Source organism: Pygocentrus nattereri, chromosome 18, assembly GCF_015220715.1.
Source record: "Pygocentrus nattereri isolate fPygNat1 chromosome 18, fPygNat1.pri, whole genome shotgun sequence".
Taxonomy (NCBI): Eukaryota; Metazoa; Chordata; class Actinopteri; order Characiformes; family Serrasalmidae; genus Pygocentrus; species Pygocentrus nattereri.
In genome coordinates this window covers 38,883,666-38,897,482 of record NC_051228.1, presented here as the reverse complement: position 1 = coordinate 38,897,482, position 13,817 = coordinate 38,883,666, and the positions used below count along the sequence as shown (strand labels likewise).

Here is a 13,817-nt window from a genome sequence, read left to right as displayed (position 1 = left end):
ACACAGAGTCAGAAGTTCACAATACTTACACACTCACTGGTGACTTTATTAGAAATGCCTTGTGTTTCCACCTTTCTGGTGTACAGTTTATGTTAACTATCCTCTACACCAGCGGCTTTTACGTGCAGCCTTAGGGACCCCCTGTCAGGCTCTGTTTTAGGTGCCCCAGCAGGTGTGTCAGCACAAGGAATAGTTCCCCAGGGCTTCGGATGAAAACTACGATTCTAAACCTTCTTCCGTGGTCAGTTTCTGATCACAGAACTGCTCCTGGATGTTTATTTTTGAGTGGCAGGTCACTGTCAACTCAGCATCAACACTCATAGCAGCTCTGCAAACACTAGCAGTACAGTAGCTTCTCTGGCTCTGGCAGTTGAGAGCTATAGGTCACAGTGTCCATGGATAAAGTGGACAAGAATTCATTTTCAGGTTTGCTTCAAGTGCTTCTCTGCTGTTTTCTGATCTCAGGTGGGGCTTTTCCGAAAGTCCGGAGTCAAGTCCCGGATCCAGGCCTTGAGGCAGATGTGTGAGAGCTCTCCGGAGAGCGTGGATTACGAGGATCAGTGTGCGTACGATGTGGCGGATATGGTGAAGCAGTTCTTCAGAGATCTTCCTGAGCCACTGCTCACCAGCAAGATGGGGGAGACCTTCCTCCATATTTACCAGTGTAAGTGGAAGCATAATTTCCCTCACAAATAAGGAAATATATCATGTCGCTGTTGTCGGAAGGAAACCTCGTATCTCCAAAATGGTAACTTTACAGGAGAAGGAAAAAAACGACTTTATATTTAATGCAAGTCAATGGAACCAGAATTTTTTCCAAGTCATTTAGAGCCGTTTCTTTTAGTCCATTCATCATGAAATTTATATACAATGTAAAGTCAAAAACTGAAAAACGCCATAAATGGAGATACGAGCGATATCTTTCTTCTCATTTTGAACATTTTCTCTCTGTAGATGTTCCTAAGGAGCAGCGCTTGCAGGCAGTGCAGGCAGCCATCATGCTGATGGCAGATGAGAACCGAGAGGTCCTGCAGACCCTGCTCTGCTTCCTGAGTGATGTCACATCGTCTGTAGAGGAGAACCAGATGACCCCGATGAACCTGGCTGTGTGCCTGGCTCCTTCGCTCTTCCATCTCAACATTATGAAGAATGACAACCTGTCACCGAGGTTATAAGCAAGCACATTACGCATATTTATCTCTCTCTCTCTCTCTGTCTGTCTGTGTGTGTCTCTCTCTCTATGTAGTTAAGCATGTGACAGTGCTCTGTCGTTAGGAGCCTGGTGCAGAGTGTTTTATGAGTCTCCATTATCCAGCTATTCGCAATAGTGTTGTTGGATTCAGAACAGACACACTGGTTTGACAAGGCCAAGAAGGATTGTGGAGAGAGTCAACAGCCTTGTTTTGTTAGAGAGGGCAAGATGTGCTTGTCCTCAATGGTCAAACATGGGAGTGGGAGAACATATTGATACACTATACTGCCAAAACTATTCAGTCCCCCATCCAAATCACTGAATCCAGGTGTTCCGGTCACTTCCATGGCCACAGGTGTATAAAGCCGAGCCCCTAGGCCTGCAGACTGCTTCTACAGACATTAGTGAAAGAATGGGTCGCTCTCAGGAGCTCAGTGAATTCCAGCGTGGTGCCGTGATCGGACGCCACCTGTGCAGCAAGTCCAGTCGTGAAATTTCCTCACTACTAAATATTCCACAGTCCACTGTCAGTGGGATTATAACAAAGTGGAAGCGATTGGGAACGACAGCAGCTCAGCCACGAAGTGGTCGGCCACGTAAAATGACAGAGCGGTCAGCGGATGCTGAGGGGCATAGTGCGCAGAGGTCACCGACTTTCTGCAGAGTCAATCACTACAGACCTCCAAACTTCATGTGGCCTTCAGATCTAATGCTACGTTCCCGGAAAAGAGAATTCTACCTTTATTTCAGTTGATAATATCAGAACATATCAGAAATAATAAAGCAAGTTTTTCAGGCAGCAGGCGGTGTCTTCATAATAATTTCATGCAGTAACTTTTAGTGAAGTAGCTTTTAAAGGCATTAACCTCTTTGGACATCTGGTTCCTATCACCACCACTAAACAGTTCAGTGTGTGAAAAGTTTTTAATTAGTTTTGATTCATTTTAGTGAAGTTTTAAGTTTGATGAATTTCACATCAAACCACCCCAAATTACCTTGTTTACATGTTATATAACATGTTATAGATTTTATTTAGCTGAAATTTGGGAACATTGGTGGACTTCCCCTTCAGCGTTCTGTTTTGCTTCAATGAACTGTTAGAAAATGTTAGAAATAATTATATTAGTCATAAATGATTATATTTTTCCTTTTTAAGATACAAATTATATAAATCACAAAGTTTTCTTTTGCAGTCAAAAGTAATACATTGCAGTGATTCACAAAATGTCTTTTTAATATCTAGCTTGTCACAAATCTTCAGTCCCAGCAGAATCACATGGCTTAAGTGTTGTGATAATATCATATTGAGGGGGTTCCATCCTCTAAAGAAGCACTTAGGGCAGGGGTCATCATTTCTTGACTGATGTCCAACACAGATTGGCCATTTCCCTGCTCAAAAACACTTTATTATAACAGTCGTTTCATTACCAGGTTCATTGAGCTGGTTTGAGCAGGCTGTGCTGGACACTGGCCTTCCAGGTTCAGAGCTGTTGAACCCTGAAATACTACTGAGCCTGTAGGGCTTGTGTCTCCCATTCTGCTCTGTTCTAGTGCTGAACTCTTAGAGAGGTTCCATAATTCACTGTTAAGTCCGTGCAACATTTTTGGTGTTGCAGACTCAGTAGTGGAACCCAAAGAAAAATGAGGTGAAGTAGATCAGTTATAAGGGGATTTCAGATTTGTTTGATCTTTTTGAAAGAGACAGTAATTATTGTTCGACAGCAGCAGCGTTAAATAAACTCCCTCCACCGTGTCGCAGGTCTATCCAGAGGAAGTATGCCACCGGACGGCCCGACCAAAAGGACCTCAACGAGAATCTTGCTGCCACCCAAGGACTTACTCATATGATCACTGAGTGCAACCGACTGTTTGAGGTAAGAGTCTTGAAACATCTGAGCAGCAGAACATCCACCTCGTCTGCCTCTGGGCAGTGTCTGTAGCTGCAGGGTTTGTGCGAGGTCATAACATGTCCACAGGATTTTAATTCAAGGCTATTGATAATATTATAAACAATTAGGGCTGGACGATAAAACGATAACGATAATGGTTGATATAATACACCACTCTCACATTTCCACGTTCTAGCAACAGCCCTGGTGGCTTTTTCTGCTGCAAGGAAAGCGACACTACTCTGCTGCCGCCAGGAGAGGGCGCACTTCCGAGTTTTTTGACATAATTAGAGAGGGAGGTAAAAAATGTCAAACTTTAGCAACGTCTGAAACGTGGAGCTGTAGCTACATTCCCTGTTTGAGTGGAGCGACCGGCGATCTGTTCTCCTGTGACCGAGTGCGAGCGATGAGATCAGTGGTGTGGCTGTGCTGACCTACAGTGACCTCACCTCTTTCCTAACGTCCTGACAGCTTTAGCAGCGTTAAATCACGTCTGCTCCTCACACCTACAGCACTGTTACAGCGCTCGGTCATAGTTTGGTATTAGTGCATTCACAAGCAATGAAAGTGAAAGACAGACGTGGTTCATGTGAGTTACAGCCCTGATGTAAACGAGAGTAAACTGAGGAAGCTGTGAGGCTTTGGAGAGCGGGAGAGCGCTGTCTTCCCAGGCGAGCTGTTTTAGCAGCTGGCTGACTTGAAGCAGCTCCGTCACTCGCAGAGCACAGAGAACTGATGATGCTGTAGATCAAACATGACACAAAAGCACCGCTGTCGGTTTAAACGTAGCTAAAAGTCGGACTCTGGGATGTCTGGTGTTGATGCGGTTCACCCCTCAAACTAATGGGGGCCATGGCACTGAAGAACCTCCCTCCCAAGGTGGACAGTCTGGTGCTGGAACAGCAGTTAAGTTATTGCAAGAAGACCCAAGAAAGCGAGAGGGAGTGTAGGAGGTCAGCAGTTCTCTGAGGCAGGGGGGAGCAGGTTATGCAGGGCTTTGAAAGTGAGTAGTAAGAGTTTAAACGTTATTCGGGACGAGACCGTCAGCCGGCGTAGCTGAGAGAGAACGGGGGTGATGGAGCTGAACGCTGAGTGTGGGTGAGAACTCCAGCCGCAGAGCTCTGAATGTCCTGTAGCTTTTGGATAGACTTTACAGGGAGAGCGTGTGAAGTGGTGATGGCAGTGAGGCGGGGTGATCCGTCACTGGCGTACCGAGCCAGCTGATGTTTGCTGTTCGTACTAAGCTGACGTTGAGAAACTAAACAGTTCAGCGCTGTTTTTGGCCGCTTGTTTAGCCGAGCCTCGTCACCAGACAGATAAAATAATCTGTTTTCTTTCTTAAATTATGTCTATTACAATTATGTGCCTGTGCTTTTCCAGCCGATAAAAACAGCTCACCAGACTCTTTCTCCCAGTTGTTTGTCGTGTTCCGACCTAAGGATCTAAAACAGCAATTAACCATCCATGAGCAAAATCAGCCTTCAAACTTGAAAGAAATTATTGTAGTTTTATTGCGATATCGATGTATCGATATCGACCGATATGAATTTTGTTTATCGTGATTACATTTTTGGCCATATCGTCCAGCTCTATAATCAATGCACAAAAGAATGCGGGGTCAGTCGTGGGCTGGAGGTCAGGGAACCAGCCCTGTGAGCGGAAGGTCGCCGATTCGATCCCCTGAGCCCTCAGTACATGACTGAGGTGACCTTGAGCAAGACCCCTAACCCCCAACTGCTCCACAGGTGCTGCGGATAGGGCTGCCCACCGCTCCGGGCAAGTGTGCTCACTGCCCCCTAGTGTGTGTGTGTGCTCACTAGTGTATATGTGGAGTTTCACTGCACGGATGGTTTAAATACGGAGGTGAAATTTCTCTATTGTGGGAGTAATAATAAGGGTCAATTAATCTAGTCTAATTTTTAGGTTTTAGTTCCTCAAAGTGTTTTACAGATTGTAGTTTGGTTCGGATTGAGACCAGGTTGACTTTCAAACATGCCGGTCCACCTCACACCATCAGTACATCAGTATGATAGGAAGCAGCACCTCACAGGACATAAATAACCTCTGCATGTTTCTCTGCAGGTTCCTCAGGAGATGCTCACTCAGTCCAGAAATTCCTACATGGATGCTGAACTGCTGGCGCCTCCACTGGACGAGCTGTGCAAACAGCAACAGCAGCTGGAGGAAGATGATGAGGAAGGCGAGGAGGAAGGCTCCTATCGCTGCAACTTGGAGGGGCTGATCCAGAACCTGCTGAAGGAGGCCAGGGACAAGTCCAAGTGCTGGGTGAGCCGACCCAACATCGACAACACCGAGCTGTCGTTCAAAAAGGTGAGACCGCTTTAAATGCGACTGCCCTGGATCTGTTGTACTAAAAAAAGTGTGATTTATTTTTGTCAGATTTATTGTGGAAAATATTTTTAAATAAAACAGTGTAATATGAAATGTAATTCTTGCTTTATTAAGTCTTCTTCACCCACTCTTTATCCCTCGATCACCAACCTTGCTCCTGGAGATCTGCCCTCCAACCCTAATTGACCCATCCGATCCATCCAATTATTGCTTTCAGAAATCCTTGATTAGCTGAATAGTGTTAGGAGTGTTAGATGTGGACTGGAGGTGAAACATGCAGGAAGGTAGATCTCCAGGTTGGTGAGCACAGCCTCAGAGTTAAACAAGCACTCATATAACATTTTTCAGTTTTTGACATAATTTGAAAATACCTGTTGGCCTTTTCATTGTCTGTAAATTTCATGATGAATGGACCAAAAGAAACGACCCAAAATGAGTTGGAAAAACGTCCGGTTCCATTGACTTACATTAAAAGTGGAGTATGTTTTTTCCTTCTCCTGTAAAGTGACCATTTTGGAGATACAAGGTTTTGTTCCGAAAGCAGTGATATGTAAATGAGTTCTGTTCTGATTAACTGTCCTGTATAGTGCCTCATTCAAAAAGCACTGAAACTCTCCTTATGACTTGATATTCATATGATATGAATGAGCTGAGCTGAAGGGGCATGTATGTAAATGAGTTGTAAAATTCTTGCCTATTACCTCAAACTCTTATATTTCAAATTAAGCTTGTTTTACCATGATACGGGCCCTTTAAGTGCCGTTTAATAATCATCAGCTCTCTCTCAGCTGGGCGATGGAACCCCACTGCGGCGATGGCGTGTCTCAGTTGAAGTGGAGGCTCCCCCGTATGTGGTGCTGAACCGGGTGCTGCGAGAGCGCCACCTGTGGGACAGTGAACTCCTGCAGGGGAAAGTTCTGGAAACACTGGACAAGCAGACTGAGGTGTACCAGTACTCCCTCAACAGCATGGCCCCTCACCCCAGCAGAGACTTCGTGGTGCTCAGGTAGTTTTTCCCACATTATGAACATCTGTGCGCAGTGATAACTGTACAGCACACAGTACAACACTTCCAGGTGCCTTTTCATGGATAAATGAGTTTAGACGGCTTGTGAGTCTAATAAAACAGAAAGCAATTCATAGTAAGTTGAGTTTGGCCTTTATGAAATTGGTTTACATTATGAAGTTCACTGTTTTTTCAAATTTGAGTCCTGGAACATGTTCCAGAAAAAAGTTGGGACAGGTTCTGGTTTACTGTGTTACATCCAGTGGTGGAAAGTAACTCAGTAAATGTAATGAGTTTCTGTACTTAAGTAGTTTTTCGTACTGAAGTTTCTCTATTTTCGTTTCGTGAGTCCAACTCAGGATCACAGATGAGCTCCTTTACTATGTTGATCTGTAGGCGTCTGTTCATAAACATAAACCAGCCCAAACTCATTTACTATAAAATGAAATGGAGTTTGTAGAAATTCAGAAAAAAGCCGCGTCAGTCTCGACTGCATATGTGGACATATTTCTATATTGAGCTCTATTTACACAAAGTTAGGTTAGTTCATCATTTATGTTGAACAGACTCTCCCAAAGTTTTACGCTGCTGCGCTGACGTTGAACCGCGTGCTGCACTGGGTCGGTCTGACCAACAGGTCAAAACCAGCTCTAAACAAAGTGACCGCTGGGCCCTGATTGGTGCTCTGGCTTTGCGCTTCTTTCGTTTTGACATGTTACGTTTTTATACACACAGAAACCAAAAGGAACGACAGATTTCTCAAAATGTAGGAGGAAAAAGTCGGATATTAGACTCTGAAATGTAGTGGAGTGAAAGGAAAAAGACGCCCAGAACGGAGAAACTTCAGTACAGATACACCAAAAATACTAAAGTACAGAAACTCATTACATTTACTCAGGTACTCAGTTACTGTCCAGCACTGGACGCTCAGCTTAAACCTTTAGTGGAACGTCACAAGTTATGAAGAAACGTAGATTTGACCCTTGTCTGGACAAAACGTTAATATTAATAATAATAATAATGTTTGTTGTTTGTGTGTTTACCTTTACATATTTCAGCACACTGACCTCTTCACTCAGTCTGGTACAGAATGTGGATTTATTGTTATGCCCTTACATATCAGTTTAAATATTTCTTCTGTTTAGGACGTGGCGGACAGACATGCTGAAGGGGGTGTGTGTATTAGTGTCTGTTTCCATTGACCATGAGGACAGCACGCCTGTGGGAGGAGTTCGGGGCGTAGTTCTGGAGTCACAGTACCTGCTGGAACCATGTGGGTCCGGCAAGTCCAGACTCACACATATCTGCAGAGTGGACCTCAAGTAGGTGCCTTTAATGAGTATCGCTGCAAACACATTCAGCTGATGTGTGTCTTTAAAGGGGACGTCCACTGATTTTTCTAAATTTCTGCCTTATTTGCTTGTTGAGATGTGAGCAGAGTCAGTCAGAGTGGTTTGAAATGAAACCTGTGTTGTAGACAAACCTACTGACTCTGATGACTTTACAGTGGTGGTGATAGGAACCAGAGGTTGTGATGTCTGCAACACAGATATAGGCAATTATTTACTATCCAAAGTGACCAGTTCTCAGCTGTGAGTTGGCAGATAATGCCCTGCCTGTATCTGTACACCATCAATGTTTTTTTTTTTTTTAGTTTAAAGCCATAACCTTATCTCATAACTACAATAAAACAATGTCTCTGACATCAGGCAGTGTATATATATATATATATATATATTGGTGTAATAACTTTATATGAGGCTTTTAGAGACATTAAATGCTTCAGAGCATTTCACATCTAATCACTGAAAGTCTTAACACTTTATACCGTAAGACATCTGTGGAGTTCCCCTTTAAAATGAGTAGAGTGTTGAGGGTAAAGGCTGCTTATAGTTCTGCGTGATGCATGTAAATGTATCTGCCTTGAGACACAGAAAAGGGATCTGTGGGTAAGCATAGCTCACCGAGACGACAACCTCCAAAACTTCAACTAAGTGTGTATAAATACACCGGTCAGGCGTAACGTTCTGACCACCTCCTCGTTTCTGTGCTCACTGTCCACTTTATCAGCTCCACTGACCGTATAGCTGCTCTCTGTAGTTCTACAGTTACAGACTGTAGTCCATCTGTTTCTCTGATACTCTGTTACCCTGTTCTTCAGTGGTCAGGACCCCCATGGACCCTCACAGAGCAGGTACTGTTTGGGTGGTGGGTCATTCTCAGCGCTGCAGTAACACTGACGTGGTGGTGGTGTGTTAGTGTGTGTTGTGCTGGTGCGAGTGGATCAGACACAGCAGTGCTGCTGGAGTTTTTAAACACTGTGTCCACTCACTGTCCACTCTATTAGACACTCCTACCTTGTTGGTCCACCTTGTAGATGTAAAGTCAGAGACGACAGCTCATCTGCTGCTGCACAGTTTGTGTTGGTCATCCTCTAGTCCTTCATCAGTGGTCACAGGACGCTGCCCACAGGACGCTGCCCACAGGACGCTGCCCACAGGACGCTGCTGGCTGGATGTTTTTGGTTGGTGGACGATTCTCAGTCCAGCAGCGACACTGAGGTGTTTAAAAACTCCAACAGCACTGCTGTGTCTGATCCACTCAGACCAGCACAACACACACTAACACACCACCAGCAGGTCAGTGTTACTGCAGTGCTGAGAATGACCCACCACCCAAACAGTACCTGCTCTGTGAGGGTCCATGGGGGTCCTGACCACTGAAGAACAGGGTAACAGAGTATCAGAGAAACAGATGGACTACAGTCTGTAACTGTAGAACTACAGAGTGCAGCTATACAGTAAGTGGAGCTGATGAAGTGGACAGTGAGTGTAGAAACAAAGTGCTGATCTTTGCTGATTGGCTGTCGTGCAGCACTGGGGCGGGGCAAGACCCACACAATACTCAGCCTAAACCAGAACTAATGCTAATTGAAATGGAGCAGTTCTACGATTGGCTGGCAGGAAAGGAGCAACGCTGCAAGTGTTAAGCCCATTTTCAGCCTATGACAAAGCAGTGAAGTGAGTATTTATTCTTTGAGAGAGAAAAGGAGCAAAAATGTGCAATTTTCTATATGCATTGTAGTTTAAATACTGCCCCCGAGGATATATGTTCACTTCATATGCATTTATATTGGCAGACACACAATACGTGTGTTCACAGACATGCAGAGGCAGAACTATAAACCACCCTCAACTCATGTGAGAGAGAAATACAGAGGGCTTCCACCAGAGGGCACTCTTAGCACATAATACATTAGTCCGTGTGGATCTCAGTGTGGTCTGTGATCTGCCTCCTGAGAGAGGTCATTAGTAATTTCCAGTGGTGGACAGTAACTGAGTAACTGAGTAACTGAGTAAATGTAATTGGTTTCTGTACTTTAGTATTTTTGGTGTATCTGTACTGAAGTTTCTCCGTTCTGGACTTTTTCCTTTCACTCCACTACATTTCAGAGTCTAATATCCGACTTTTTCCTCCTACATTTTGAGAAATCTGTCGTTCCTTTTGGTTTCTGTGTGTATAAAAACGTAACATGTCAAAACGAAAGAAGCGCAAAGCCAGAGCGCCAATCATCAATGCTTCTGATCATTTTAATAGACGTCAGCGTCACTAATTAATGACGTTCTATTAAAAGACTGGTTTACCAAGAGAGACGCTGGAGGACTTTCACCTGAAATGAGTTCATGAAGCCAGTCTGGTTATAAAAATGATAACAGGACATCAGAGCCAGAATTACTCTTTTAGTACTTTTACTTTATACTTAAGTACATTTGAAGGGAAATACTTTAGTACTTTTACTCCAGTGGAAGTCTAAAGGGAGGAACTTCTACTTTTACTGGAGGAATATTTTACCCTGGGGGTCTCGACTTTAACTCAGGTACCTGGTTTGCGTGCTTCATCCACCACAGCTAATTTGTCTAGGCTAAGCTTAGATTTAAAGGAATAGTTTAGCAAAACATCTAATTTACACAGTTTTACACCAAAAGTAGTTGATCAGCATGTTTAGAGTGAGTTGTGACACTAAAAGAGCTAAAAAAAAAAAGGTTAGCAACAATAAATCAAATAGTCCTTTTGTGGTTTCTTACACTGCTATGTCACTATACATTACACAACACCAGCGGTCAGCAACATGCGGCTCGTTTCCTGCCCTGTCGTGGCTCCACAGCTGAATCAGATCAGCAGGTAATAATAAAATAATCCTCCTCTACAGTAAAATAAAGCTCTGCTGATCCTTCAACACAGTTTAACAGTAAATGGTCTTAAACGCTGGAGTTAATGTAGAACTGCTGATTCACCCTTTAACCCTGAAGATCAGCGCAGACGGCTGGTCACCATAGCAACGCAGACAACAGTCTCGCCCAGCTAGCAGCTACGAAACGGCAAAGAGAGAGATTTAAAACGGACATCGATAATCTGGAGACGAATGGACTTATTAGTGTTTATAGTCACTCCAGCTGGTTTCCTGAAACAGCGAGAAACTGACAAACACTAAGAAGTTATGAAGCTCTTGTGTGAATTTTCCCGTTCCACCTTAAAAGGTGTCGCAGTTACATTCTGGCGCCATTTAAGGTGGAACAGGAAAATTCAAACAATAAGCTGGAGAATGAGAAGCGACTGTAGTCTCGTAAAAAGCCGAAAAAAGTCGAACCTATAAAAATGGTCAAAAGGGCATCACGTAGCTAAAATCAGTAGTAGCAGCTTTTAAAGCCTGAAACTTTTTGTCAGAGTGTGCTGATTGCTGAGTGTTGTGGGCTGGAGGTCAGGGAACCAGCCTTGTGACCGGAAGGTCGCCGGTTCGATTCCCCGGACACCTCAGTACATGACTGAGGTGTCCTTGAGCAAGACACCTAACCCCCAACTGCTCCCCGAGCGCTGTGGATAGGGCTGCCCACCGCTCCGGGCAAGTGTGCTCACTAGTGTGTGTGTGTGGTGTTTCACTTCACGGATGGGTTAAATGCGGAGGTGAAATTTCCCCGTTGTGGGACTAATAAGGGTCTCTTGATCTTAATTGTTCTTGTTTGTGTGTTGTGTTACAGGGGAAAGTCACCTGAGTGGTATAACAAAGCCTTTGGTCACCTGTGTGCTGCCGAAGTGGCCCGCATTCGCAACTCCTTCCAACCGCTGGATGCCGAAGGCCCTGAGACCAAAATCTAAGCCTGGCTTTGGAGAAGGGCTTGGGGGGATCAGGGTGTGGGGTCAAACTTGGGACCACAGTCCACAGTTAGGCCAAAGATCAGGGGCTGGACCAGCGCCAACGTGACTATGGTTGGACCAGAGGACTTTGGATACTGTAACGAAGTGTAAAGTGGTGGGAATAGTAAGTGGAGAGAGTTGCGGAGGGTGAAGTAGGACGAAGCTTAAAGAGAACGATGGGACGTTTTTGCAGCAATACTCAGACTCAGAATACTTTCGGAATACAGAAACATTAATGCTGTACAGCCCCGATTTCTAACCATCACGACTTGTTGTACAGTATGTTCCGTCACTTGGGTGCTTGGCTTGTTGTATATCTGGTTAGTCCAAACTCCAAAACTTCACTGCCAGTTCCAGAGCGTCCCTGGTTGGTGGATGTTTTGATGTAGAGCAGAATTGGGAAATGAAGGTGAGAGAAAGTGAGAGAGGCTCTGCGGCGGTCATTCAGCTTTGCGTGAAGAAGCAGTCGATGTGAAAAGGCCTTCTGGTCTAGTCTAGTCTTCTTAGCTGTGCTTTGAGCCTGCGTTCACAGACAGTACTGTACTAACTCCTGCAGGTAGTGCTAAAGAGGGCCGTGGCGTGAGGTCTTCGACGAGCGCTGCACACAGCAATATTTTCATGAAGACGTCACTTCAGCCCAGCTGTTGTAGAGCGGTCCATTTCACATTTGGTGTTGCGTTTAGGCCCCACTCGCTGTTGCGCTTCCCACCTGGCTGTTAGTTTCAGAGACAATACAAGTACCAACCACGAGTCGTTAGATTTCCTGAGTGGGACTGGGCCGCAGAGAGCCACCCATAGGTTTATATAGACGTACTTTCAGTCCAGGTGTGCATAACATGAGAATAAACATTAGATTATGGCCATACATTTAAAGCAACATGAAGTGAAATGATTATTATTATTATTATTATTATTATTATTATTATTATTGTTGTTGTTGTTGTTGTTGTGTCAGTGTCATGCTATACAATGTCTAGGACATTAATCCATTCCACAGCTTCTAAGAAGCATATCTGTAATCATTTTTACACACAACACTGTATATCTAGAACAAACTGTGTCAGTGTACATATTTGCATGTGTATATGTGTATATATGCATATTTTACAGTATATTTTGTACATAAGTGATGCTTTTAGGCAGATTTACCTGCTTCTTCTGCTCATAACGTTTTTTTCATGTCATATTAATAATGTTAAAAACAATGCAATACCAAAAACGTAAGCTGGTGTCTCCATGCGTCCCCAGTGCTGAGCGAGTGGGAACAGCGTGTGTGAGTTTGACGTGAGCTCCGTGGAGACGAGCGTCATGGCTCCAGAAACTAGTTTCAGAGCTCTAGAGCGGAGGACAGGGTCTCAACGTTGCTTTGTAAGGAGAATGAATAAAACCTCATTGGAATACACTGCAGTGGTGGCTCTTTTGTTCTTGTGTGTGTGTGTGTGTGTGTGTGTGTATATGTGCTTGTGTGTGTGTGTGTGTGTGTGTGTGTTTGTGTGTGTATACGTGCTTGTGTGTGTATGTTTGCGTGTGTGTGTGTTTATGTGCTTGTGTGTGTTTGTGCTTTTGTGTGTGTGTGTGCGTGTATGTGTGTATTTGTGTGTGTGTATGTGTTTATGTGCTTGTGTGTTTGTGTGTGTTTATATGCTCGTGTGTGTGTTTGTGTGTGTATATGTGCTTGTGTGTGTGTGTGTGTTTATATGCTCGTGTGTGTGTTTGTATGTGTTTATGTGCTTGTGTGTGTGTGTGTGTGTGTGTACGTCTTTTCTGATGTACACACTGAATAAAGATGGCTCTTCAAGGGTTCTTCAGCACAGACAGTGGTTCTGTGTAGAACCATAAGGACTCAGAAACCCATTGTTATGCATTAGAGTTCTCTTCATGGTGAAACGGTTCTTCAGATTGATGAAGAACGTGTTGTATGTGGTTCTATATAGAACCTTTTTGAAGAGAGTTCTCTACAGGACCAAAATGTTCTTCTACTGTTATAAGCTCGACATCAACAAGCACCAAAGTAACAACAGCAGAACCCTTTTTGATGCTGTACAGAACCACATTCTCCACTCTGAAGAACCGATTCACCACTCAGAGAACTTTACACACATGCCCATGGGTCACTGAGCGGTCATGGTTCTGTATAGAACGACTGTCTTTACTAAAGAACCAGCTTTTTAAGAACCATGAAGAA

At 44.1% G+C, this 13,817-nt stretch overlaps 1 protein-coding gene across 5 annotated transcripts in view; it reads left to right on the top strand.

Annotated features, from left to right (window-relative positions):
• The window catches only part of stard13a (StAR-related lipid transfer (START) domain containing 13a), a 155,585-nt gene extending 142,551 nt beyond the window's left edge, over window positions 1-13,034 (top strand). For all 5 annotated transcript variants that reach the window (XM_037547337.1, XM_037547341.1, XM_037547340.1 and 2 more), the window contains 7 exons: window positions 466-664; window positions 955-1,168; window positions 2,952-3,066; window positions 5,164-5,412; window positions 6,222-6,439; window positions 7,585-7,761; window positions 11,476-13,034. In XM_037547337.1, the coding sequence (XP_037403234.1) occupies window positions 466-664; window positions 955-1,168; window positions 2,952-3,066; window positions 5,164-5,412; window positions 6,222-6,439; window positions 7,585-7,761; window positions 11,476-11,593 (1,290 nt within the window). In that variant the 3' untranslated portion in view covers window positions 11,594-13,034. The remainder of the gene's footprint in view (window positions 1-465; window positions 665-954; window positions 1,169-2,951; window positions 3,067-5,163; window positions 5,413-6,221; window positions 6,440-7,584; window positions 7,762-11,475) is intronic.
• Window positions 13,035-13,817: the final 783 nt, after the last annotated feature.